Genomic DNA, 25,690 nt, shown 5'->3' on the forward strand with positions numbered 1-25,690 from the left:
TTCTGGATGCAAAATGGAAGTTCGATTAGCGCAGACTCCTTTACGCGAGCTGCCAAGCTCCACCAAGGAATGTCGTGTAGCGGAATATCTTCAGATCGTTTCCCGATTGGACCTGTCACAATATGTCATCTTAGACTAAATCAGATAGGGATCTCCTAACACAGCCCTCTTATATCACCGATGTAGAATTACATGCATTTGCTACATTCCAGCATTCTCGCTTCAATGTCTTCAGAACCTAAAAAATCCCCGTGGCCAGTCCTGAGGAGGTTAACCAGCTTACTCAGCTTCTCGGCTGAGGGAAAAGCCGAGGTACGATACGACAACTTGGGTATGTGGGGGGAGGGTTCTATATCAACTATATAAATGACTATAAATGACTATAAATGATCTTGCTTAGACCTTGAAATCATTACATCTAAACACAACAAAATTCAAACATCACAGTCATGTCCACCGTCAACCCATCATTCCAGGAGGCCATCAAGGTCACCCCACAAGGCCCCAACAAATATAGCGCCTTCCTCCAACCCGAATGGTGCATTGGAACCGGTATAGCAGAACCCAAGTAAACCTCACCTCCCATTGACCAAAAGCTAAACACCCCGTTAGTTCCCCACGGAGGCTACACAACAGCCGTAATCTACCAACTAACCCTAACGCACTTTGCGCACGCCCACCCAAAGCAATACAAAAGCGCCGCATCCCCAATCTCAATCCAACTTTCTTTCCTACGACGCACAGCCTCAGGCCCCGCAATCTTCGAAGTCGAAGACGTCAAGATCGGCGCCCGCACAAGCACAATTCACATCAGGCTCCTGCAACCCTCTGCAAAGAACCCCGGCCAACTGGACATCATGGTCGCTGGCTATGTCACCGTTAGCCCGCCGGAGGCCGAGGTCGGCATCAGCGTGAACACAGGGTGGAAGCCTCGCCCTGCTCCGGCGGCGGGTTCGCGCGCTGACGGGTCCGTTGATCTGGCGGCGTTGGGCCGGACGGGGTCTGATGGGACTTGGAGGAAGCTTGAGGCGCCTTTTGCGTCGTTCCGTAAGGCGGCGGCGCAGATTGAGTTGTTTGGTCCTGGTGCTGGGGACACGCAGAAGCAGAAACGAGCTGGGGATATGGGGGTCGATCAGTGGGTTAGGTTCCGGCCGGCGGGTGATGTGAATGGTCGCTGGACGGAGGCTGCGGTGGCCTATCTTGTTGATATGTTTCCTATGGCGTTGGATAGATTTGATAATGTGTCTAATGCTGCTGTGGAAAAGGAGAGTGGGACTTCGCTTGCTGGACAGAAGGCGAACTTTTGGTATCCCACTGTTACGCTTAATGTCGATATGAAGAAGCATCTTCCTGCTGAGGGGGTGGAGTGGCTTTATAGTCGGGTTGAGACTAAGGCTCTTAGGGATGGACGGACAGACTTGGAGGTTACGGTTCTTGATGAGGATGGGGAGGTTATCGCGTTGAGTACGCAGGTTGGGTTGGTTGTTAACGCTAGTCGGAATGTTGGGACTAGGAAGATGGAGAAGTTGTAGATAGTTCTCTCATAGATATAGATACGTTTAAAGAATAGTTTTTTATGTTCAATCCAGGCTTAGTTTCTGTTCTATATATGACCTAGCTGGTTAATACTATATGTAATACTATATGTGTAAAATCGGGGTGCTGTATGTACGCGATCAAATCCCCATAATGTACATCGGGGAAGTCGATCCCCAAGTCTATGCTCCAAGTTTTAAGCCTGAAAAGAAGAAAAGGATGACGCTCACAACTTCGAGTCAGATGTCTCAATCCAAAATGCCATAGCATCAGCCTTGACAATCTTCCTCTTAGCCCACTCCAAATGTCCCCCAGCACTCTCCTCATCCTCCTGCAACGCCTGCGCCCGCACCCAGAATTTCCTCCCGACCCTGCCAATAACTCGCGCCTTGACAACCAGCAAAGCAGGCGCAGCAACCCGCTTTTTATACCTGATGTCTAGTTGTGCGGTAAAGATCTTCCCGCGTGGGTTATCCTCAGCCGCACGGAGCGCAGTGGGCGCATTGGTATGCGCTGCGACAGCGAGGGACATGGCCTCGTCAATTAGCGTCGCGAGAAGGCCACCGTGCACAGTGGATGGGTGGCCGGACAGACCGGGGCTGCTTAGATCGAAGATCATAATTATGTCTGCAGGGTTCAGGCCTGGGGTGGGCTTTGCGGCGGATGCGGCGTCTTGTTTTGTTGCGGGGAGCCAGGTGGGGGCTTCAGTAGGTGCCGGTGTGAGGTTACGCCGTTGTAGGGTCAGACAGTGAGGGATTGTAGAGGGTGTGTTGAGAGTTTGTGCGAAATAGCCATCTTCACCGGTTGCGGGCTTTAGGCGCCGAGAGTCGGTTTCAATTGGTGTGTAGTCGGTTGAGGAGATCAGGTTGTTTGCCCATGAGTTGGTGCGGAGATGCGCGATGGCGGTGGCTGGGTCGGCCATTCCTTTTTTTTCTTTTGGCTGTTGTTTTGTATTGGTTATATTGGGGTCAATTGTCATGAGCGGAGTGTTTCAGCGGTTTCAGCAGTACCTAAGTACATATATTAGCCAACCTTGGAACAGTGTCAATGGTCAATCATTTAACCTCGGCTCCGGCTATAACGGATCAGGGCATGATGAACAGTCACGTGAATATATTGGGGTCAACCCATTTGACACGGTCCAATGATATGCGAGCCTTGGAAAATTGATTTGCGGTGGAGCGAATATCAGAAGCTTTGAAGTAGATATTCCCCTGCCTTGAATTGAAGAACCAATCATGCAGTCTTCAAGCACAGACAATGCATTGTCTCACCCCCGGCATGTAACCGGTAGTTAACCCGTAAGGGAGATGATGGGGGAAGCTGGGAACGTAAGAATCTGGGAATCTGGGAATCTGGGAATTCAGGCAAGAATGCCACAGAGTAAACAGACGAAACCATAAAGTTATCAAAGGGTCCTATACTCCGTACTCGGTATAGTGCACTAGTTATAGTGCATTCAACTATCTCCGTGCAGATGCTTCTGATTTGTACGGACTGTAGCGGCAGGGGCAACTTAGCCTGACTGGGTTTAGTTACACAGCCAAGGACCTTCTAATATGAGTGGGTAACTTTTGTCAACTCTTTTAGGTCAGGCGTATAAAGGAAAACAAGTTAAAATAGGGCCTGTGCAACTGAAATAATAAATTATTAGCTAGTAGGTAGTAGCTAGTAGGTAGCTAGTTGATATCTCTCTCTCCACCCTGGTATGCCAATTAGAAAAGGGAGAGAAGGAGGAAGGTGGTTACCCTGCAGGAAGGTTCTTTCCAGTTTGGTTTCAAAAACCAAAAAAACTAAAAACCAAAAACCAAAAAATAAAAAATACCTTGGAAAATACCTTCGGCCTTGGGACCTGGCACATACAAAGAAAGTACCTGCCCATTCTTTGTTTTTCTTCTTTCTTCTTATCTCTCTCCTCCCTCAACTCTCTTCTCTTCTCTTCTCGTACACATACAAATACAAAATACACACACACACACACAGCATCTCTAATTCTATTCATCATGCGTTCCTCAATTATCTTCCTTTCGGCTCTGGCTACTTCCGTCATGGCTGGAAATGCCACTGACACTTATATTTTCCCCGCTGGTTTCAACATCGGTCTGGTAAAGCCTGGCGACTTGAGTATGTACTTGGACAGTTCTTCAAACAACAGAATGCTAATCAAGTAGGCTCCTACTGCTCTGCCCAGCGCAACACCTGTCCCGAAATTTGCAAGAAAGGCACCAAGCTCAACTCGTGTGACCCGGTATGTTGATATGTAGCGAGTCTGTATGACCAAGAGATTAACGGGTTGAAACAGTCTACCCTGAAGTTCGGTTGTGTGTGCAGCGATGGTTCCATCCCCGACGTGACCCCCTACTCGCAGACCGTTCCTTTCTTCGTCTGCCAGGAAACCTATGTCCAGTGCATCGCCTCGCACCCCAACGATGCTGAGGGTCAGCGTGCCTGCAAGAAGGCTGCCGACTGTGGCTCCAAGAACGCAAGTGCGGTGACCACCACCGCTTCTGACACATCTTCGACCACTCTGGCCTTGGCCACTGCGACCGACTCTTCCAGCTCCGAAACTTCCTCCGTGGCGCCTGCCAGCACTACCACTAACGCCGCTGTCGCTCTCAGCGACCTGACTCAGTACTCCACTGGTCTGATGGCTGGTATTATGTTCGCTGCTGCGCGCATGGTCCTGTAAAAGAACGAAAATTTTCGGTCTTTGGGAAGCTATTCACCCCTTGACGGTTGGGTCGCATAGCGTCCTCTTTGTTGTATTCCCTTAACTCATCGCGATGCCATTTGCTTTTTTTTTTTTTTTTTCGCTCTTCAAGGCATTCGATTCCCCTCTGAATACTCTTGACTCATTATGATTTTCCACATGTTTATGAACGTGGCGCCTGTCCTTTCTTGTTTTGCTTTGGCTCGGAGTTATTTGTCTGCGCAGGTGACCCATTTCGCGCATGAACTATTCGATTAAAAGTAATATCACCAATTATTGCCGACCCATTGGCCAGAAAAAAAAAATCAGTGTGAAGATCGTAGTGTAAATATTAAATATTTCCTCAAAACAAGAAGATTCGAAATCAAGTCAAAAGAACAGTAAAAGGGAGATCAGTCGAGATGTTTCAACTGTGGTGTTCCTTTCGCCAAGACATTTTTGGCACACACTGAAATTTCTCAACTTATCGATAGACTCCACCATCAAGAACTTCACGTTCTCTCTTCCTCTCCTTTTCCCACATCCAACATCATGCCCGCCCCTACCAATACCCTCCTCATTGAGGGTTCTTTCTCCGAGCTCGCCGACGAGTTTGCCCAGTACATCGATGCCCTCCGCAAAGAGGGTAGCCTCCAGTCCGAGATCGCCCCGCTCCTCGAACCTCTCCGCCAGCAGGAACAGTCTGAAGGCGAGGCCGACCTTAAGCAGCGCGATGAAGTCCTCAAGAAGCTTGTCTCCTCTGCTACCGCTTTGAACAGTGCCCCCGAGAAGGGTAAGTGGCCGAAAAGTGTCGAAGAATGATCTGGAGATAGTCGGAATCTGGCGACACTTTTTGTGACCTTTGACGGACAAAAACTAACATAGATCTTCAAAAAAATTGCAGAGATTACCTCCGCCTACAACCTCCTGGTCCACCTCGTTCACCAGTCTTCCGACGCCGACGTGTTCCTTCCTCGCATCTGCACCTATCTCGCTAAGCCCATCACCACCTCGCCTCAGTTCGGCCCCACGCTCGCCATCTCTATTCTCACCACCATTTTCAACACCCTGTCTTCCAACGACTCGAGCCGGTACCACGTTCTCCTCGCTGTTGTGGCCGTGATCCGTCAGTCTGGATCTGGAATTGCCTTTGAAGCCCTCAAGCCCCAGCTCACTTCGCAGCTCCCCACATGGCTCGCCGCCTGGGAGTTGGACAGCGATGACACCCGGAAGTTGCACATCGCCATTGCCGACGCCTCCACCGCTGCCGGTGATGAGGATTTGGCCCAGACTCACATCGTGCAAGCCCTCGAGACCATCGATGCTGCCGACGTCAGCAAGCCCGACAGCCGCGAGTTGGCTGTGCGCGCACTCGCTACCGCTCTGCGTCGCTCCACCGTCTTCGACTTCGCTCCCTTGACCGCATCAGACGCCGTGCAGGCCCTGCGCTCCAGCGACAGCATCCTCTTCGAGTTGCTCGAGATCTTCACCTCGGACACCCTCGACGCCTACGATACCTTCGTGGCCGCCAACCCGCTCGCTTCCATCTCTGGCGGTGTGCTCGCCGAGTCCGCTGATGCCCTGCAGACCAAGATGCGTCTCCTCACTCTCACCTCGCTGGCATCCTCCACCCCTTCGCGCTCGCTCCCCTACGCCACCATCGCCTCTGCTCTGCGCGTCCCCGCCTCCGATGTCGAGATGTGGGTCATCGACACCATTCGTGCCGGTCTTGTCGAGGGCAGACTGTCCCAGCTGAAGTCCGAGTTCCTTGTGCACCGCGCCACTTACCGTGTCTTCGGTGAGAAGCAGTGGTCCGAGGTCCAAGGTCGCCTGATGGTTTGGCGCCGTTCCCTCGAGAACGTTCTGAGCGTGATTCGCTCCGAGCGTGAGCGTTTCGCCCGCGAGGGTCTCCAGGCCGCGGCTGACCAAGAAGCTAACGCCAACCGCAACGGTAACGGTGACCGCCGACGCATTCAACCCGCGCAGCCCCAGGCGCGTGAGGTCGAGGCTACTGCCGAATAGATGTGTCCTTTTTTTTTATGAATGGAAAAGCTCACAGAACACAAAAATCTTTCAGTTAATAGAGGGGAAATCTCGCTGCCTTTTCCTCATGCATTTCTTTTTTCCCTGGCCAAATGTAGGGTTGGATTTTTACTGCCCCCGTTGGATATTTGGGACCGCACGAGTCATGTCATGTCAATCTTAGTCTTGTTTATGTTTTCCGGAGGGATAACTTTTCTTTTGTTCAATTTTTTTTACTCCAGCTTAAAGAATATTATATTTCTTTAGACTGGTCTTGGTTTATATTGTAGTTAACAACTTCATTGGTTTCGTGAGGGCCAAGCATCCATCTAAACAAGAAGTTCAAGTTTAAAATTGCTTAAAATTCCTCTATACTCCCGAGGTCTATTTCCCAGTTGAACAAAGAAATCACACACTTCTCACCCCCTAAATTGACCCCAACTCTATTTACATCGGTACAAACACAAGACCACTTCTTAACGAGCCTCCAAACCACGAGCCTCAATGCCGGCCTTAATCTCCCCATAGACCTGCTCAACCGAGCTATCAGCCTTGACCCAAACGACCTTATCCTTCTTCTTGAAATCATCAACAACAGGCATAGAAGTCTCAACAAAAGTATGGAAGCGCTTGCGAATAGAAGCCGCATTATCATCATCACGACCACTAGTCTCCCCACGCTTCAACAATCTAGCCTCCATAACATCCTCAGGACAATCAAGGAACAACACAAGCTCAGAGGGACAAACCGTCTCCTCGAAGAAAACAGCCTGGTCAAGCTTGCGCGGGAACCCATCAATCAAGAACCGGGCCTTGGTACCAGCGGGAGGTGGCGACGTCGCTAGTGAATCAGCCATGGCATTCGACAGCAATGCAACTGTCACTTCCATAGGCACGATCTTGCCTTCGCGGATGTATTCGCGGATCAGATCGCCGTACTGGCTGCCTGAGCGGACTTGTTCGGCGCGTAGGAGGTCGCCTGCGGAAAGATGAACGAAGCCGTAGTCTTTGACTAGGTTCGAGGATTGGGTGCCCTTTCCGCTGCCTGGGCCGCCCAGGAAGAAGACGACGGTTACGTCGGTTGTGGAGAAGCGGGCGGTGGACATTGTGGGTGGTTTGTTGTTGTGGTTGTGTTTGTGGTTGGGAGGTTGAGGGAGGTGAGGTGAGGTGAGGTTAAAGGGGGTTTAGGATTGTTTGTGGGGGGTGGTGTCGGTGTGTGGAGGGGCAGCACTTGTCTTGAAACGGAAGTTAGTTTGGGGGTTATGGTATGTTATTTCTTTTTGTACGGGCTAGGCCGGGCTTACTTCAAGCTAGTTTTGACGTGTGTTGATGCCGGTGCGGGACTTGACAAGATAGACGTAGGCACCGGAACTAATGGCGGTTATGAGGATGATTGGGATGATTGGGAAATTGGAGCGGCTGGATTGAGGGGCGGAGGGTGCGCGTGGCGGCGAAGATCTCGGCGAATTCGAGGACAGGCGGTGGGGTACCTGGGTCAATGGGGTGAATTTCTGACTGGTAAGAAGCTGAGGTTTGGAGCGGACTCCGGGGAATTGACGGGCTAGAGAGAACATAGAGAAAGAGAGAGGCTTGTGGTTGTTGAAGAGGGAAAAAAAAAGAAAAAGGAGAGATCGCCGAAACGGGATTAGCTGCTGATCTGTATACCTCGATGCGGTTGTATACAACTTTTGTGTGTACGCCTTCGGCTTCACCTTCAGTGGCGAGTGATATTAGGTATGATTTATAGCTGCTTTATATCCATGGCCAATAAAAATGCTACGAAATCTATATTAAGATTCCAAGTTTGACTACCGTGTCTTCCACCGGTCATACATATACATATCGCCTTACTAGAACAACTCCTTTTATAGGGAAGTCCTGGCTAAATGGACACCGAGGTCAATATTTTAAGACTAGGCATCATGATCTGTTTGTTGGGTTGCAAAGTAGGGTCCGAAAATCATAGGGAATTGGTATAGGGACACCCCCTCCGTCCTATACCACACACCCGGCCTCGGCTTGCTTCCCATGAAGATGGATCCCGGTAAATAGAGCTATCTTGTATGAGTCATACGAAACCGTTGATCCAACTATGAAGCTTTAGGAACAGTGAACTATCGTATACTAACCGAAATTACTGCATTAAAAGCCCAACCGCTCGACAGCCTTGAAGAAAGAGATCATCCATAGTTAGGGCTTTTCCCAGGTATACTACTAAATATACTACATTCTATCGATAGGCCTCTCTCTGCCAAACTCCTTCGAAAACTTCTTATTTGATTCCGCAGCTAACTCCAAGTATCTATAGCTCATTTAACTAGCGTCCGCCTTAGCGAGAGCATATGCGATTGCAGCGATGTTTTGATCTTTATGGTAGTTATTTTTGGACTTCGTTTATCAGTTGCCAATAGTTTTGCATCCATCAGTGAAGTCTGATCTAAGCTACCTGTAACCACATCTTTCCTCTTATTCGCTCAAGCCGCGATATAACGCAAGGCCTCGACGCTCCCCGAATCCATTAACGGCGTAATCACATTCGAATCAATTGTCCTCGGGGGGGTTCTCTTCATCGCAACTGTCGGGTTCATGTTCCCAAGGCCTAATAGGCGAGGTTTCATGATCTCGGTCCCGAGTGTCTCTGAAGTCATCCATCAAAGCTCGCGCGCCCTCATTGTTCACGCCTAGTTTCCAGGGGGAAATGAAGTAGGAAACTCGACTTGCTCAAAATCGACAACCGTCACTTTACTTGCGTCAGGTACTCCATTGTCGCAATACATGAAATTATCCAGCTTTTGATCCCAATATATAGCTCCGCGGGCGGATAAAGATTGGAACACCGCTGTGAGTTTATCCTTCATCTTTTTCTCGTCGACAGGCTTCTTACTACGAGCAAGATCGAGCAGAGTGGTGCCGATAACCTCCGAGAATACCAGCGCCCGGATGCCATCGAAATAACCCTGGCCGAAAAATTGAGGAATCTTGTCCCCTTGAAGGTCTTTTAACCTCATATAAGAAGCTTCTTCATTCTCGAACTCGTCAGACCATCCTTCTTTTTGTTGTTTAATAATAACAGTTGATGGAAGGCTGTTGACTGGTTCAATTTCCAGTCGGTAAACTGATCGATTCTGATCCAGCCGCTTGACGTCCGTCACAGTGATGGCCTGGTCGCCTAGTTTGAGTGTCTGTTACTATATGAGTGCAGCTCTTTATCCTAGGCCAATAACTCTATCTTACCGGACAAAGTCGAGCGTTTCGAAGTGGAGAATCAATATTTTCCATTGCAAAGGAAGACTGGAAGGATGGGGGACGTCAACAAGGTGAGAGATTGAGAAGGACAGCATCAGTGAATTGCTGACCAACAGAACTCACCACCTGGGCAAGACATCACTGTAACGCATAAATTACCGCTAACCCTTTTTGGAACAACCATGGAATGTCTACTTCCTGCGGATAGCCAATAAAGGGGACTATAAGTCTTTGTACCGATGTAGTAATTCACAGGTCCGCCGTTTACGTAGTACATAGCTTTTGCATAGAACAATCCGACACTTAAATTCGAGACTATTTGCTATTGCTACCCTAGGTACATCGCAGAGGGGGTTGATTTTAGGTCGTACTATGCCTCAGAGCAAAATGCACTGTCCACCTAGTTCCAAAAAGAAAACTGCATTAGAACAGCACCGTTGTGAACAGCGTGCAGTTTGGCATAGTCAGTTAAGACGTTTTGGTGATCGTAGGGTAAGCCGAGGGTCGTCGAGCCGGGGATCTGCTTCAGGACCATGTCTGAAAGAGTGCTCATCACATTCAAGTCATCGCCTCCGCCTTACCTCCTGGCGATAATGGCATGAACACCCGTCGCGCATTCATCCTCCGACACAGGCTGCGCATAGGTCTAGGTCAACATCAAAGGGACAGCTAACAGTGCCCAAACGATCTTCACGACCACGTCGTACATTTTGTAGGATATGAAGCCACACTCGAGACCCAAGGGCTACTGTTGATTTGTCCAAGAAATAACGCCATACTTTGAGCCTGTTCGCCTGTTGTTTCCTCCTCATAAGTTCGGCGTCGAAGAGAAAATCCCCGACTTCGTTGACCGTTGCGCTATTACCCCCCGAGCCCACGAATGAAGGGGCTGGCCAGGCCATGGACTGGTGCGGTGTTAATATCTGATTAGCACTCGCTATTCTTGAATTCTAATTCTAGATGATAATATGAAGGGCCTTCATCTTGGCCTTTCCTCGTACATATTCGGGTTAGAGTGGTAGGACACCCGAGGTACCATACCATACCAGTGCCTTGGGAGAGTGAAATAGCAGTAGTCAAGTTTCCAATTGTAATTCTAGCTGTTTTTGGAGGGAATGTTATCGCTCGGAAAAGCTATAATAACTGCTGGTGGGTAGCACACTATCCCAATTTGGCTATACCCGGGTTGGGCTTCACTCCACTAGGAGGGCAAGAGGCAACGTTAGATAATATTTGGATGAATAACTGTGTATACCAAGGTTTAAAATCTAAATATCTTGCACAATATGGCTTTTGAGAATCTGGAACACCTCAGGCCTGAGTTTTCATTTCTCAACGGGCCTTTTGCTGTCACACCGCGCACAGAAGGACTTTGTACTTCCCATGAACCACCGCCTCGACTACACTTGATACGCTCTATCGATTAAGTCTCGCACGGCATTCACCAACTCCGTGATGACCGGGCCGGACCGAGGAATAGTGTGGCCCCGTCCAGTGTCGAACATTGCTGCAGTATCAGGGTCACAAATGTTGAACAACGCTAGCGCACCGTATCGGTAGGGGTCTGTGCCCAGAACAAATAGTAAGTATATTGTTCGAAAGGGGGTAATATATAACTAAAATTACCGTCTGCACCAACCACATGAAGCGTTGGAATGTCCAGAGTATAATCGCTCTCATCTGCTAGGACCACGTCCTCCTCGGGGGAGAGAGGAGGCCAACCGGTGAAGAAAACCGCGCATTTGATTTGACGAGGACGGCCAGTCTCCTGAGCCTTTCTATCCTCATCCAGTATTAGACTCGCAGCTATCGTAGCACCCTCACTATATCCGACGATGCCTTCGATATCGGGGTTCTTCTCCAGCGTATCATATAGGTATTCCATGACTTGATGGTGGTTGTTCCAGTGCCCGTCCCAGTCTTTGCCCAACGCTCTCACCATATCCTCAGGGCAGGAGCCATGGGGAGATTTTCGAACACGAGATATCATCGACTCCTCTGCTACTCCTCCATCCTCGAACCACCTGTAATGCGGCCCAATACCGAAATATTCCGTGAACCCTAGGGAAATCATGTTGTTGGCTTTTATCAATGTTTGAGCTCGAGACGATCGTACCTGCCGGTGGAGATACAGGAACAGGACCGTTGATATAGTGGAACGAAGCGAACCCGTCCATGGCCATCTGCTTCACTAGGGGATCTGCAATATTATCAGTGATTCCTCATTTTCAATCCTCAAATTCAAATGATAATTACCAAACTGGATATTGATATTCTGCGTGAGAGAGGTTAGCATTGATGTTCATAATAATGTCCCCCATAACCTACGTCGGTGTTGCCAATGGCACCATGAAGACATAAGAACCTCATCTTGTGCCAACCTTTAACAATCTATGTGGGGATATATAATCTGATGATCCTGTATACACGAGAAAAGAAGAGGGTGGGTGGAGGCAACGAGCAAATATATAAACTAACAAATATATAAACTAACATTGAAGATATACTACAAGTACATACATGTGTAGTAGGAAATAGGTAAATTAACCGCTCGGGCTGTACAAGTCGTGTAAAGCACATGAAACAGAAGCCCAGGATTTCCGCCGAGAATCGACTTCCCACAAACAACTGTTCTATCGAATAATGTGGGACGTTACAACATTTCAGTCAAAGTCACCAGTCACAAATTCGGGAATAACCACCGATCACCCAATGCTAGCAGAGCATTAACGGTCCAGAGTAGAGACAGCTTCATCAAGCTGTGCACCCCCAAAACCACCCGTAGCAGGAGTGCTGGGGTGGGGTATTTGGAACGCTATATAATTCATCATAGTCCACCTAGGCAGCTCATTTCCCAGATTTTCCCGATGTCGCCTATGTGACCCCAAGAAATCCTTTAGAATCGCGTTAAAATTGCACCTTCTGCACTTTTCACCATGACAAACATGAACGGTGCTGGTTCTGAGGGTGCTCCTCATGGCGATCAGGGCACACCCCAACCTATCGCCATCATCGGGTATGCTTGCCGGCTGCCGGGGCAAGTTGCATCCCCCAGTGATCTGTGGGAACTATGCACCCGAGCCCGAAGTGGGTGGTCACCCATTCCCAAAGACCGCTTCTCCGTCGAAGCATTTCACCACCCTAACCCGTCCAAGGTTGGTTCCTTCAACCCGAAGGGAGGCTACTTCCTCGACGAGGACATTGCACGCTTTGACGCTCCGTTCTTCAACCTCACCGTTCAAGAAGCTACGTCCATGGACCCCCAACAACGCTTGCTGCTGGAATGCACATATGAAGCGTTGGAGAGTGCTGGCATTCCCAAAGAGAATCTTGCCCGCCGGAACGTGGGCGTTTTTGCCGGTGGTAATTTCTCTGATTATGAGCTCAATAATATCCGCGATATTGAGACTATCCCCATGCACCAAGCCACTGGCTGTGCGGCCTCACTGCAATCCAACCGTATCTCATACTTTTTCGATCTACGGGGGCCCAGTATCACAGTGGACACAGCTTGTTCTTCTTCACTGGTTGCACTTCACTATGCAGTACAGAGCTTGCGGAGCGGGGAGTGTAAGGAAGCCCTCGTTGCTGGTTGTCACCTTAGCCTTTTACCAGATATTTGGATTTCCATGTCCATGTCCCAGTGAGTACTTTTGTGTTCCCCAAGCCAAGCTCCGAACCATAACATCTGACTATATGGAATTGTATAGGTTGTTTAATGATGAGGGTAAAACCTTCTCCTTCGACGAGAGAGCCACATCCGGTTTCGCGCGAGGCGAGGGCTCTGGTGTTGTAATTCTGAAACCCCTCGACGCTACATTGCGTGATAAAGATCCCATCCGAGCTGTTATTGTACATTCAGGAGTCAGTCAAGATGGGCGAACACAGGGGATTACGCAGCCAAATGGCCAGGCCCAGGAAGACCTAATTCGGCGGGTCTACGAGGAGGCCAAGCTCAACCCAGATGAATGCGGGTTTGTAGAAATGCATGGAACAGGAACAAAGGCCGGCGATCCCATCGAAGCTACAGCTGTCCATGCGGCACTTGGAAGGAATCGCACCCCGAGGAACCCGCTTTACATCGGATCGGTCAAATCCAACATTGGGCACTTGGAGGGCGCCAGTGGCATAATTGCTATCATTAAAGCAGCCATGATGCTTGACAGAGAGTTGATGCTTCCGAACGCTGAGTTCAAGAAAGCGAATCCTAGTATTCCTATGAGCGAGTGGAATATGAAAGTTTTAACGACAACGCGGCCCTGGCCTTCTCGCAAAAAAATATCTTAGCGTATCTAATTACGGATTTGGAGGAACCAACGCACATGCCGTTCTTGAAAAGGCACCACTATCGTCCAAAGCCCCAGATGAAGCCGTTGAGGATTTTGAGGTGGACCCCAAACGCAAGCTGTTCTTGATCTCTGCCAACGACAAGGAGTCCCTACGCACTAGGATTAAAGACTTCGGTATCTACTTCGAACAACATCCCGAGGTTTTCGAAAAGACTCTATTCGGCAACTTTGCTTATACTCTAGGCAACAAGATGTCCCAACTCTCATACCGTGTTGGCGTGTCAGCTACCTCCCTAGATGAGCTTGGAATCCGTCTTGCTCAACTAAAGATCAACCCATCCAGGGTTCTGGGTACCCCGATAGTCTCGTTTGTCTTCACTGGTCAAGGGGCCCAGTGGGCACAGATGGGTGTTCCTCTTATGAATGAGTATCCTGTCTACAAGTTGGCCATCAAACGAGCCGATCAATGCCTACGGGATCTCGGCGCTGAGTTCTCGCTTATCGAGGAGTTGGAAAAGGATGCCAGAACCTCTGAAATTGACTCCCCTTATCTGAGTCAACCGGCTTGCACAGCGCTTCAGATTGCACTAGTCGATCTTCTGGAATCTTGGGGGATCCGTCCTGCTTCAGTCATTGGCCACAGTTCTGGAGAAATCAGCACAGCCTACGCTGCGGGGATTTATGACTTGGAGGGAGCCATGGCTCTGGCTTACTGGCGTGGTCAAATGATCTCCTTGCTCAAATCCTCGTTCCCATCCCTCAAGGGCACCATGATTGCCGTTGGCACTAGTCGTGAGGTTATTCAGCCTATGTTGAAGGCCTTATCTGGTTATGCCACAGTCGCTTGCGTGAACAGTCCTTCCAGTGTGACCGTATCGGGAGACGTGTCCGCAATTGATGAACTCGAAAGGATTCTTGATGATAAGAAGATTTTTAACCGAAAATTGAGGATTGACGTTGCCTACCACTCGAACCACATGAAGAAGGTTGCCGAAGCTTACCTGACTGCGATTCAGAATATCCAGCGCTTCCCATCGGCAAAAACCTCGTTCTTTTCTTCTGTCTTTGGACGTTCCGCAGAACCTTCTGAGCTTGGTCCAGAATACTGGATTGCGAACCTGACATCACCGGTGTTGTTCTCTGATGCACTTAGCAAGATTGTGTCGGATGATGAAACACGCCCCAACCTTCTTGTGGAAATTGGTCCACACTCTACATTGAAGGGCCCCATCATGGATACTCTAAAGAGCTTGGGTCCTGCCGTCTCCAAGATTGCATATACACCAACCATTCTTCGTCAAGTGGATGAAGCTGCGTCGGTCTTGGATACCGCTGCTTCGGCCTATGTGCGAGGCGCTACACTCGATATGATAGGAGTAAACTTCCCCAAGACAAAGGCGGCAAACCGTTTGTTTTTGAGTAACTTGCCTCGTTACCCTTGGCAACATGGCACTCGGTACTGGCATGTTTCCCGTATTTCGCAGAAGCATACGGGCAGAGATCGTGCCAGGAACGATGTTTTGGGAGTACTGGCAAATTACTCAAATGATCTGGAGCCAACGTGGCGGAATATCATCCGCTTAGATGAAGTTCCCTATCTCCGGGACCACAAGATGCAGGGGGTGGTCGTTTACCCCATGGCCGGCTATGTACATTCAACGAATGATGACTTATTTAAATCATGCTTACTGACGGTCCAATAGTTGGTGATGGCCATTGAGGCCGCTCGACGACGCGCGGAGCAAGCTGATATTCAAATCTCCCAATTTGAACTGAGGGAGGTTATTGTGGGTTCAGCGCTTGTGCTCAGTGATGACACAGATGCAGAGACCACCATTACTCTCCGCCCCTACGCTGAAGGCACCCGTGGATCATCTGATATATGGGATGAGTTCCGTGTCTGCTCATGGACCTCAAAACGAGGATGGATGGAGCACTGTACTGGCCAGGTGCGGGTTCGATCCGGTCCGAAACAGCAGGCGGCTGTGATCTCGAGCCCATCCGAGGCACAAACCGCCTACACGAAAGCCCAGATTGCGCGAGTTCAGGAATCAGCTACTAATTACCTCGATACGTCCCATATGTACGAGGTTCTTAGTGATCTAGGGGCCGGATATGGTCCTATCTTCCAGGATATTGACAACTGCTACTCCTGTCCCCACCACTCGTTTGGAAATCTGCACGTTAGGGATACCCGCAGTGTCATGCCGAAGGGATTCGAACCTCCCTTGACTATCCATCCATTACTCCTGGACGGACTTCTACATTTTGCTTGGCCCATCCTTGGCCAGGGATTGGGCCGAATGGACCTAGACACACTTTATATGCCGACAATTATCAAGCGTTTTACAGTCGGTCTCAACGTCCCAGACATTGCTGGTGAATATCTCAAGGGCTACTGCAGTGGCAGTCCCAGCTTACCTTCTCCCGAGCCGACCAAATTTGACCTTTTTGCCACCCGGGAGGGCTCCGTAGAGCCCGTAATTACAATAGATGGTCTGGTAATGACTCCTCTCAGAAATCCAGACACTCACCTTGAAGATACTCGCAAACTGTGCTATAAGGTTGATTGGCATCCCTTCACTGAGGTTGGGACCGCAGTTGAAGGAGACATTCAAGATCACAATGGCCCTGTGGAATCGCATGGCCCTACTTACACCCCCAGGGGTGCGAATACGAATGGAAATACAGAGCAGCAAGGCAACACCCACGCAAATGGGAATTCTATCAAACTCAAGCAAAATCTCTTCATCGCCCACTTTGGCGAAGCCGATGGAATTGCTGATAAATTGAGCATTGCACTGTCCGATGGATCCAGGTGGCAGATCTCTATCCGAACATTTGGTGAAATGGACTTCTCTCAAAAGCATATTGTTATACTTCAGACTGGAGCTAGCTCTCTACGATACCTCACCGAGAATATGTTTGAGGAGCTCAAGAACACGCTGCTGAATGCTCAAACTGTCCTCTGGGTCTATCGGACTGATTCTCCCGATGCTCAAATGACAGTCGGCTTGGCTCGCACCTTGCGCTCGGAGACCTTGGCTAAGATAGCTACACTTGGGTTGTCTCCTAGTGACATCGAATATCCCGAAAATCCTATCCAGGCAGCCATTAATGCTCTATGGCCCACCGATGGGACCCGGCCCTCAAAGGACCTCGAGTTCAAATCCAAGGACTCGGAGCTCTTTGTCCAACGCGTAGTGGAAGATGATGTTGCTAACAGTTTCGTCCACAATGAGATCCACGACATGACAATCTCAACCCAACCATTCAGTCAGCCCGGGCGACGCTTCAAGATCCAGATCGGCAATCCAGGTGCTCTCGATTCCCTCTACTTTGTAGACGACAATCCTACACCACTAGGTGAAGACCATATCGAAATTCAAGTCAAAGCAAGTGGCCTTAACTTCAAAGACATTGTGGTCTCGATGGGCCAGCTTTCACAGTCCTATATTGGAATTGAATGCAGTGGTGTTGTTTCCAGTGTAGGATCAAATGTGAAGAATTTCAAGGTTGGTCAAAGAATCATGGCCATGCCAGAAGGCTGCTTCTCGACCTACGCACGATGTTTAGCGACCAACGCTGCGGAAATCCCAGCCGAGATGTCATTCGAAGTCGCAGCCACAGTGCCAGTTGTATTCTGTACTGCATACTACTCTCTGTTCGACCTAGGTCAGCTGCAAGCCGGCGAGCGGGTTTTGATTCACGCCGGTGCTGGTGGTGTCGGTCAAGCCGCCATAATGCTAGCGCAGATGATCGGCGCAGACATATTTGTTACTGTCGGAAGCATCGAGAAGAAGCAGTTCTTAATGGCTCAATACGGTATCCCCGAAGACCGCATTTTCTATAGTCGAAATGGATCTTTTGCTTCTGGCATCCGCAGAGCTACCGGTGAGGTCGGCGTGGACGTCGTCGTCAACTCCCTCACAGGCGACCTTTTGCGTGAGACTTGGGAGTGTCTTGCACCGTTTGGACGATTTGTCGAGATTGGCAAGGCTGATATCACGAAAAATACCCGCCTTGACATGCAGCCTTTTGAGCATAACGTCACATTCTCGTCGGTTGATCTCACCAAGGTCGGCAAGTTCAAGCCGCAGCTGATGAAGCGTCTCCTGGGCGATGTTTGTCGATTGATCAGTGAGGGATTGGTGCATCCCGTCCTCCCACTTTCCATTTATCGAATTTCCGATATCGAGAAGGCATTCCGTACACTACAGATCGGTAAGAGTATGGGTAAGATTGTGGTGGTTCCTCATGAAGATGACCAAGTCAAGGTAAACACATTATCCGTGATCATATATATTCAAAATTATTCAAAACTAATCGTTCATTTTCAGGCTGTGACTCCCAAAACAAGTTCCACTCTCTTACGACCTGATGCATCCTATATTTTGATTGGTGGTACTGGTGGTCTAGGCCGAAGTATCGCCAAGTGGATGTCCTCAAAGGGCGCAAAGAACATTGTTCTTGTGTCTCGTCGAGCCACGATTAATGACAAGGTTCAAGCTCTGATTGATACCTTAGCTCCCTTGGGAGTGCGGATTATCGTCAAGGCTTGCAATGTCAGTAACCAGGAGGATGTTGAGGCTCTGGTTAACAAAGAGATGAAAGACCTCCCCCTATACGTGGTGTTATTCACGGTTCGATGGTGCTTCGAGTAAGATTTCTACTAACTATAAAGATTTACTTACATTATCTATTTTCAATTACTGACCCTATTTAGGACATGCTCTTCGAAAACATGTCACTTGAAGACTTTACGGCCGTATCATGCAACAAAGTAGAAGGAGCTTGGAATCTGCATAACACACTGATCAATTCCCCGTTAGATTTCTTCATTGCCCTCTCATCAGTGGCCGGGATAGTCGGCAGTCGCGGACAAGCAGCATACTCCGCAGCAAATGCATTCCTGGATGGATTCATAGAATACCGCAAATCCCTTGGCCTTCCAGGAACATCAATCGACCTAGCTGCAGTCAGCGACGTCGGTTACCTAGCCGATACCGACGCCCAGCGACGCCAGGAAGTAATGAGGAATATCGGCGGCCAGACCATTGATGAGTCGGAAGTCCTGGCGTTGATAGCCGCCGCTCTGACCGGTGATCTTGAGCAGTCCTGCTCTGGGCAGTGCATCACGGGTCTGCGAGTTGATTCGCTCGAGAACAACTTCTGGGTCCAGGACGCGAGGTTCAGCGTGCTATATGAGGCCACTAGGGGTATGCTGGGAAGCAGCTCACAGAGTGACGGCCCGTCGGTGCCGCTGCACATCACTTTGTCGGCGGCCTCATCTAAAGAAGAGGCTTTGAAATTGTGCTATGAGGCGCTGGCTGCGAAGTTAGCACAGGTGCTTGTTCTCTCTTTGGAAGATATGGATCCATCGATTACAGTGTTTTCGTTGGGTCTTGACTCGCTGGTGGCTATTGAGATTCGTAATTGGATTGCTCGTGAGGCCAATGCCAATGTGCAGGTTCTGGAGTTGCTGTCTGGTGGAAGTTTGATGGCCTTAGCTGAGATTATTCTCAACAAATCTCAGGCTTATACTCGTCCTGAGTAAGAGGATGATAGCATTGGAGTGATGGGCAGTATACGAGCCGTTCGATCTTATGTATATTTTATATGCGTCCTGAATATCTGTAGATTGCTTTCATTTGAGACTTCCAAGCGTCAGTTCTCCCTATGTAACACTGCACAGTTCGGATGTACTCTGTACAACAGTAACCAACAGTTACAATTACGATGTACAACATAGGTCAGTTCTTTGCCTAAGGGAATGATCGTGTATATTACTATTAGGGTTCATGAAAGTGATCATCAGACTGATTCGTGAACATGTGCTTCATTATAGCAGATTGAGACGTGGGCATGGTTGAATTGCGTACTACAGATATAGCATATAGCGAAGAGCAAAGCTATGTTGGGTAGCAGGAACTTGAGCTGGAAAGAATCAAAAACTAAAGAATTATCAGTAGTAATGGTATGAAATATGTTACCTATCCAGATGAGCCTTAGGTGTTTTAGGGCAATGGGCAGTAGTATATATAATAGAGCCAGTTCATGCAATAGGGAACTTTAAAGAGGCATAGTAATAGGGTTGAATCCACATAGGGGTCAAGTAAAGAAAAGAATAGAAAAGAATGGACGAAATCAAATGTGCCACCTTGAATTCGAGAAAACGTAGGACCCGTTAATAAAAATGAGATGAAGAACGAGACCGAACTCCAGGATGAAAAACCTAATAAAAACCATATCGAGAAACCCATGTGGTTTCCAGCCAGAAACTCCGTGTTGATGCTAAACGATTCGACTGTTGAAAAGGCAAGGGAAAAAAAACGCTCTCTCCACAACTCCCATCCGGGGATGCCCATGCAGATGAGAAAACAAAAAGGCCACGGAAACCCATCACATATCATGCGCCGATGGTCCGATGGGCATGGTTATAAAGAAAATCACAACGAAAGAGACAGCCAGAGATCTACGCTCAGCGTTTGGTTCATGCATCACTCCTGTTATCCAGCAGATTTATAGCTCAGTGGATTTCTCGGCAACGGAGATTGCCACTGCGACTGCCGCACCGAGAATGGCGCTTTCAGGCGCCGGATTGAGACGGATGGAGCATCCGGCACCAGGATACGTTTTCTCGGTCAACTGATCCAGGTAGTTCTGGCAAGCAGCGCGGAAGCCAGGATACTTGTTGATGACAGCACCGTCGCATGCGATAGAAAGGTTCTTATCCGAGTGCCCGTTCTCGATGACGGTGATTTCAGGCGATTCTTTATCGAGAGAATCGACGGTGGATGGGGGTGCGGGGAATTCCACCTCGTTACGGAGGCACCACATGCTGTGGATGGCTGTCGCCAGGTATCCAGCGGCACGGCGGGAGACTGTCTGAGAGATGCGGCGCAGGAATCGCAGGTCTTCGAGAGAAGGTTGGTTGTGGAAGGTATGCTGCTTTTGCAGGAGGGTTGCGGAGGTGGAGAGGGAGGCAGAGGAGTCGTCCTCAAGGCAGGCAATGATGCTTGTGTCAAGGGAGTAAGGTTCACGCATGGAGTGTGGTAGTTCGCCGCCGAATAGACGGGCGTTCTCAGTTGCCTCGACAATAATCAGACGCACGATCTCGCCCAGGTACCGACCTGTGATCATGTACTCGAGCGGCTGGTAGTCGGGACGCAGATGCGTGCGGTTCAGTATGTCATCCCACCGTGTCATGGGCAGCACGCCCCCACCAAACATACTCATCTCGGTGTTGATGAGAACATGCTTGGCGTGGTCGAACCAGCCCTTCGGACGGACTCCGAACTTGGACGTTCCAATCTCCTGCACGGGGAAGTGAATCGCCATGTTGGTACCGGTACCCAAGATGAGAGACATGCGGGTCTTGGGATCGACGTAGGCGCGCGACAGTAACGCTGCCGAGCTGTCGTTCACGATAGCGGCAACCTCTACGTTCAAATTGCGCTTGCGACAGGACTGTATCAAGAGATCACCCAATTCCTGGCCTACCGTGCCATTGGAGGCTTTGAATCCCTTACCCATATGGATTACCAACCCGCTGTTGTGCGACGTCTGTTCAATGGGGAAAGACCAGGACAACCCCATCCCCAGCGGTACATCGCCACGCCCGTAGTCTGCTCCAACTTCCTTTAGAATGGTTTCAATCTGCCCTGCCATCCAATCGAAAAACTGTGTCCCCTCTAGCATCTTGAGTTGTTCGTCAATGTGTACTGATGACACTTTCAAGATGCGCACTTCCTCATCCCGACCATTTAATTCAATCAAAGCTACGCGAAACGTTGATCCGCCCACGTCCAATGCCAAATATGTACCCTCTTCCGAGCCAGCGGGGAGCGTGGTATCGTAGGATGGAAGCATGCAGAATGGGCTAGTCTGTAAACATTCCCGGAACTGTGCGCGAATCTTCTCGGACATGTCGACCATGTTGCGCGTTGATAGCGGCGTCGAACACATGGTCTCCACTTCTTCGGCGAAGTCATCGAGGCTGCGGCGTTTCCAATGGGCGCCTAGGAACGTTTTTCGACGGCGTCGCGATAGGCCGCGGAAGAAGGAGGGGAATAGGATCATGCTTTCGAGTGCGGCGACCACGTTATGAAACAACTCTTGCAATCGGTGTAGCACCTTGACCAGTGGTGCCGACATAGTCGAGGAAGGGAGGGAGTAGGAGAGGCGAGGTCGCAAGCCGGGGGGGGCGAGGAATCGAAGTTCACTATGATGATATATAGAGTCAAAGATAAAAAGGAAGAAAGATCTAAAGTTATAAACCTTCGGAGGTTTTTGGGGGGGGCGCAAGCCGATGTGACACTCCCACTGGAGTTGTGTCTTGAGTGGATCGGTGGGAGTGTGGAAGCAATAATCCCCACCCTTAGAAAGTGGAAAGAAGAGAGAACAAAAGAAGAAAAGAGGGAAAAGAAGGGTGTTGACCCTTAAGCATGGATCAACATTGGCCCATTCTTGAGTTGACAGTGTCACCGCGAGTGCAACTGTTTGGGGGAGAAGAAGCCCTTGCGGTGTCGCAATGGTCATGGTATGGTAATGTAACGGTAATTTATTGTTTCTATGTTGTGCAGGTTAATCTACGGAGTATTACTTCTTATACTGTTATAGAGTCACATTGAACAATATTTTATAGAATTATTTAATATATCATGTATCATATATCATATATCATACACCATATGCCATATGCCATAGTTATACTCCATATACCACACCTGTAACATTAGGTGGAGTGGAGTTACATGTTCCTATATAGGAGAATCACAACAGTATAATCGTATTAATAGATGGTTATAGAGTAGAATAATAAGTACAACATAAATCATTTAATAGACATACAACATCATAAAATATATAATACGGAGCATCGGCATTCCCAATGTACCCATACATACTCAATGACCCCCTTGAGTGCAACGGTGGTAGTCGGGGCCCAACTAAGAGGGGGGGGATGGTTACATGTGGAACTAAATCTTCTATTTAAACCTCTTTTCTTTGGTTTCTTCCCCCTTAGAAAAACATCTCTCGAGTTGATTTTCGCTTTTTAATGCTCTTGGCAATCTAAAAAACTGAAACATCCCTGTTATTTAATCCAATACCCTAATCTAGGAATTATATTCGGCGTTGCACTGTATTTCTTGATACTCCTTACAACCGTTGTATGCTTCAAATGTTCTCCTTTTAGCTTCTCCTTTTAGCTTTTTAACTTGACCTGTAATCTTACACTATAGAACTGCAAAAGTATAGTGTCTCTGGTACTTTGAGATATCCAACTTGACTTTACCCCTGTCACCCTGTCACAGCAGCTAACAGGGTCCTCCCTTTGAGCCTCAATATGCTTATCCACGCCCCGGGGTGTCAACCATCTGGGACTCACTCCAAGGCTTCAAAAGGATCAACATTCCATCTTGTTTCAGATCTCCAGAATCTGACTTTGCTAGCGATGTTCCAGTGAACTATTATGACATAATATTCATAATATTTGCACGCATCACACCATACCTATCGAGGTAAAGCAAAGGGATAAACTTAATAGCTCTTGGTGCCATCTTTACGTCTCAGCAAATTCATGATTATGTCAGTCGGGGAGATACCCGTGGACCCGTGGACAGGACAGGAAAGGCAACGATATCATCGAAGGTAACTTCGTCTACGGCGGGTCACATGAGGGCAAGGTAGGATTTATGTATCTATAGCGGATCTTTCGTCTGTGCTAGACTCCTACGGAACAAATCGACCCGTCAGAAGGTCGAAACAATCGTCAAGGATCAAGCTAGTGCCCACCGTCATGAGGGTGTGGTCAACTACCCTGACAACCTTGAAATGCTTTTTCACTATCCTTAGAGAACACTCCCACCCTTGCTTCCCCAGGTCATTGTACTCCCTGTTCCATACCTCCATACCGATCCCGCAACTCGTACACGTTGTAGGTCATCTACTCCTGTCAGCATGGCCACCGAGTCGCCCATAACCCGAACACCGTAACAAAGCAAAGCAAAAGCATATCTAAACTGACTAGGAATATATTGTTCGCGTAAAGATCAATCCTGGCAGAGTTGATGCACTGCACGCAGGGATTGTAGGGTTTCTTGATAGATTACGGTCCCGAGAATAAGAATGAGCCCCCACAATGTCTTACTATGCATAGAAGTCTATAATAAATCTTCAATAGACTATAAACTGCTCCTACAGGGTACATTCATTCTAGTCTTTGTGAACTATGTCTTTGTCCGTGTCTTTGACCTGGCAAGTTATCGCAGTCACAGATGTCTCCGAGATACCTTTGTGCCCTAAGACAATATTGTCTAGGTCACCTCGTCTTCTTTGTGTGTCTCTCAGCTCTTACTAGTGACACTGTTCTATGCATTCTTTCTTGTGGTAAAATGGCGTAGTTTGCCTCGTCTTGCCTAATCTTACCTAGCTATAGATATAAAAGAGAAGGTACAGTATTCCATATTCTTTCCCATCCTACACTCAGCGCAAATATCGGTTCCAAAACCCTAGAAGTGCAATTCTCAATCAATTGTTCCGACAAATTCCCCACCAATTGGTCATGTCCGACGCTATTGCTGCCCAACTACCGGAGGAACAACCCCCGTCATTGAAATATGACAGACTCCAAGCAACAGGGGCCCTGAGGGCATCGTGGATAAGAGACCCCACCAAAAACTGTCCAATTGGCCCCTCACAGCTCACGATGCAGAATATGGCAGAATCGGGATGGGGAATCCGACATCAAAAACGACACTTTCCACCGGACCAAATCTACGAAGAAACCGTCGAACTGGGGCTTTCGGGAGAAAAGGTCTACCGCAAGATCGTACTATGGAAGTCTGGAGTATCGCGCGGACAGTACTGGGTGCATGACTACACATTGAAAACGGGACCAGGTGTAATTTTTGCCACGGATAGCTTCCGGCCTGACTCGGCATATTGGGCGCAAATTGCACAGGCCTTTTACCAGGGTGAGCACCCTATCGAGGACCTGAAGTATGTCTTCCAGTGTAATATCATTAACCCTGAGACGATTCTGTTTGTGCAGGAGAGCCTCTATGTCGCAGCGAATGGTCTTGGTTGGCCAGATGACAGACTGCGTGTCTGGGAAGAGGGCACCGCTGAGTATCAGGCTCTGCTGGGTACGAGGTTGGCCAAGGGTGTGGCTTATTTGGTCCTGGGGGCTTTCCCGCGAGGGACGAGACGCATTGCTAGGATCGTGACTTGGGGAGGTCGTTATATCCCCTACATACAGATGCGGTTTGACATTGAGAAGGTTTGATTGAGGGGACGGGGTTGGGGATTGGTAGAATCCCTAGCTTGTTGCGACGGGTTTCTTTTTCTTTTCGTCAGGGGTAGCTCATACATAGATAGAATCATAGTCGTGAAATATAGTGTCCTAAATTCTAATAAATCCATTCTTCCATTAGAGAACCATCCATAGCCGCCCAAGGTTACTGTAGTACCAGGTGTCAAGGGACGACATTGTTCGAGCACCGACCACTACAGTGCAACGGAGGAGGGGTTTTGTACATTGCTTTTCTTTACTCAATCTACTTCCTGAAAAAGGAATTGGTATCTGTCGCTTCTGTTTGTTGTAAGACGAGACAGAAACTCGTAATTGGGACAAGTGTAGTGCTGTCGGGCTGCCAGGCGGTCACCCATTGTGCCAAGTTTGGAAGTGACGAAAAGGGAAGGCGCGATCTTCCCTGCATAAAAGCATCTAAGGTGTCGGAGTAACTACCGTATCTTGACACTCTCGATTCTCATCGCTCTCCGATGCACAGGCAAACGCCAAGTATGTCCCATACGCCATCAACCATATCTACACTCTGCGCTGGATAGAGCCTCGCTGTGATCGCGTGGTTGCAGGGCGATCTAGAGACCCAGTGGACACTGA

At 48.9% G+C, this 25,690-nt stretch overlaps 11 protein-coding genes across 11 annotated transcripts; 5 read left to right on the plus strand and 6 right to left on the minus strand.

Annotated features, from left to right (window-relative positions):
* Positions 1–449: 449 nt before the first annotated feature.
* On the plus strand, positions 450–1,532 carry N7516_003319 (thioesterase family protein; the record flags this gene model as incomplete). Its single annotated transcript, XM_057216039.1, has 2 exons — positions 450–552; positions 613–1,532. The coding sequence occupies 2 exons, from the start codon at positions 450–452 to the stop codon at positions 1,530–1,532; spliced, it is 1,023 nt and encodes a 340-aa protein (XP_057077922.1).
* Positions 1,533–1,762: 230 nt separating this feature from the next.
* N7516_003320 (PaaI family thioesterase) lies at positions 1,763–2,458 on the minus strand (the record flags this gene model as incomplete). Its single annotated transcript, XM_057216040.1, has 1 exon — positions 1,763–2,458. The coding sequence occupies one exon, from the start codon at positions 2,456–2,458 to the stop codon at positions 1,763–1,765; it is 696 nt and encodes a 231-aa protein (XP_057077923.1).
* A 1,081-nt stretch (positions 2,459–3,539) lies between these two features.
* On the plus strand, positions 3,540–4,225 carry N7516_003321 (uncharacterized protein; the record flags this gene model as incomplete). The annotated part of the gene is made up of 3 exons (XM_057216041.1): positions 3,540–3,660; positions 3,708–3,784; positions 3,839–4,225. 3 exons carry the CDS (start codon positions 3,540–3,542, stop codon positions 4,223–4,225), a joined length of 585 nt encoding a protein of 194 aa, XP_057077924.1.
* Positions 4,226–4,697: 472 nt separating this feature from the next.
* Positions 4,698–6,247, plus strand: N7516_003322 (PCI domain protein; the record flags this gene model as incomplete). The annotated part of the gene is made up of 2 exons (XM_057216042.1): positions 4,698–5,018; positions 5,130–6,247. Exons 1-2 carry the CDS (start codon positions 4,778–4,780, stop codon positions 6,245–6,247), a joined length of 1,359 nt encoding a protein of 452 aa, XP_057077925.1. The 5' UTR covers positions 4,698–4,777.
* Positions 6,248–6,723: 476 nt separating this feature from the next.
* Positions 6,724–7,353, minus strand: ura6 (uridylate kinase ura6; the record flags this gene model as incomplete). The annotated part of the gene is made up of 1 exon (XM_057216043.1): positions 6,724–7,353. One exon carries the CDS (start codon positions 7,351–7,353, stop codon positions 6,724–6,726), a length of 630 nt encoding a protein of 209 aa, XP_057077926.1.
* Positions 7,354–7,557: 204 nt separating this feature from the next.
* Positions 7,558–7,821, minus strand: N7516_003324 (uncharacterized protein; the record flags this gene model as incomplete). The annotated part of the gene is made up of 1 exon (XM_057216044.1): positions 7,558–7,821. One exon carries the CDS (start codon positions 7,819–7,821, stop codon positions 7,558–7,560), a length of 264 nt encoding a protein of 87 aa, XP_057077927.1.
* Positions 7,822–8,928: 1,107 nt separating this feature from the next.
* Positions 8,929–9,526, minus strand: N7516_003325 (uncharacterized protein; the record flags this gene model as incomplete). The annotated part of the gene is made up of 2 exons (XM_057216045.1): positions 8,929–9,429; positions 9,482–9,526. The coding sequence occupies 2 exons, from the start codon at positions 9,524–9,526 to the stop codon at positions 8,929–8,931; spliced, it is 546 nt and encodes a 181-aa protein (XP_057077928.1).
* A 1,367-nt stretch (positions 9,527–10,893) lies between these two features.
* N7516_003326 (uncharacterized protein) lies at positions 10,894–11,863 on the minus strand (the record flags this gene model as incomplete). Its single annotated transcript, XM_057216046.1, has 5 exons — positions 10,894–11,057; positions 11,120–11,554; positions 11,610–11,693; positions 11,750–11,768; positions 11,822–11,863. 5 exons carry the CDS (start codon positions 11,861–11,863, stop codon positions 10,894–10,896), a joined length of 744 nt encoding a protein of 247 aa, XP_057077929.1.
* A 566-nt stretch (positions 11,864–12,429) lies between these two features.
* On the plus strand, positions 12,430–19,339 carry N7516_003327 (type I polyketide synthase; the record flags this gene model as incomplete). The annotated part of the gene is made up of 6 exons (XM_057216047.1): positions 12,430–13,136; positions 13,204–13,703; positions 13,804–15,431; positions 15,486–18,059; positions 18,123–18,425; positions 18,509–19,339. 6 exons carry the CDS (start codon positions 12,430–12,432, stop codon positions 19,337–19,339), a joined length of 6,543 nt encoding a protein of 2,180 aa, XP_057077930.1.
* A 965-nt stretch (positions 19,340–20,304) lies between these two features.
* N7516_003328 (putative hexokinase) lies at positions 20,305–21,939 on the minus strand (the record flags this gene model as incomplete). The annotated part of the gene is made up of 1 exon (XM_057216048.1): positions 20,305–21,939. One exon carries the CDS (start codon positions 21,937–21,939, stop codon positions 20,305–20,307), a length of 1,635 nt encoding a protein of 544 aa, XP_057077931.1.
* Positions 21,940–24,349: 2,410 nt separating this feature from the next.
* On the plus strand, positions 24,350–25,072 carry N7516_003329 (uncharacterized protein; the record flags this gene model as incomplete). Its single annotated transcript, XM_057216049.1, has 1 exon — positions 24,350–25,072. The coding sequence occupies one exon, from the start codon at positions 24,350–24,352 to the stop codon at positions 25,070–25,072; it is 723 nt and encodes a 240-aa protein (XP_057077932.1).
* Positions 25,073–25,690: the final 618 nt, after the last annotated feature.

The sequence above is a fragment of the Penicillium verrucosum genome, assembly GCF_028828655.1.
Source record: "Penicillium verrucosum strain IBT 35672 chromosome Unknown utg000001l_segment0_segment0, whole genome shotgun sequence".
NCBI classification, from domain to species: domain Eukaryota; kingdom Fungi; phylum Ascomycota; class Eurotiomycetes; order Eurotiales; family Aspergillaceae; genus Penicillium; species Penicillium verrucosum.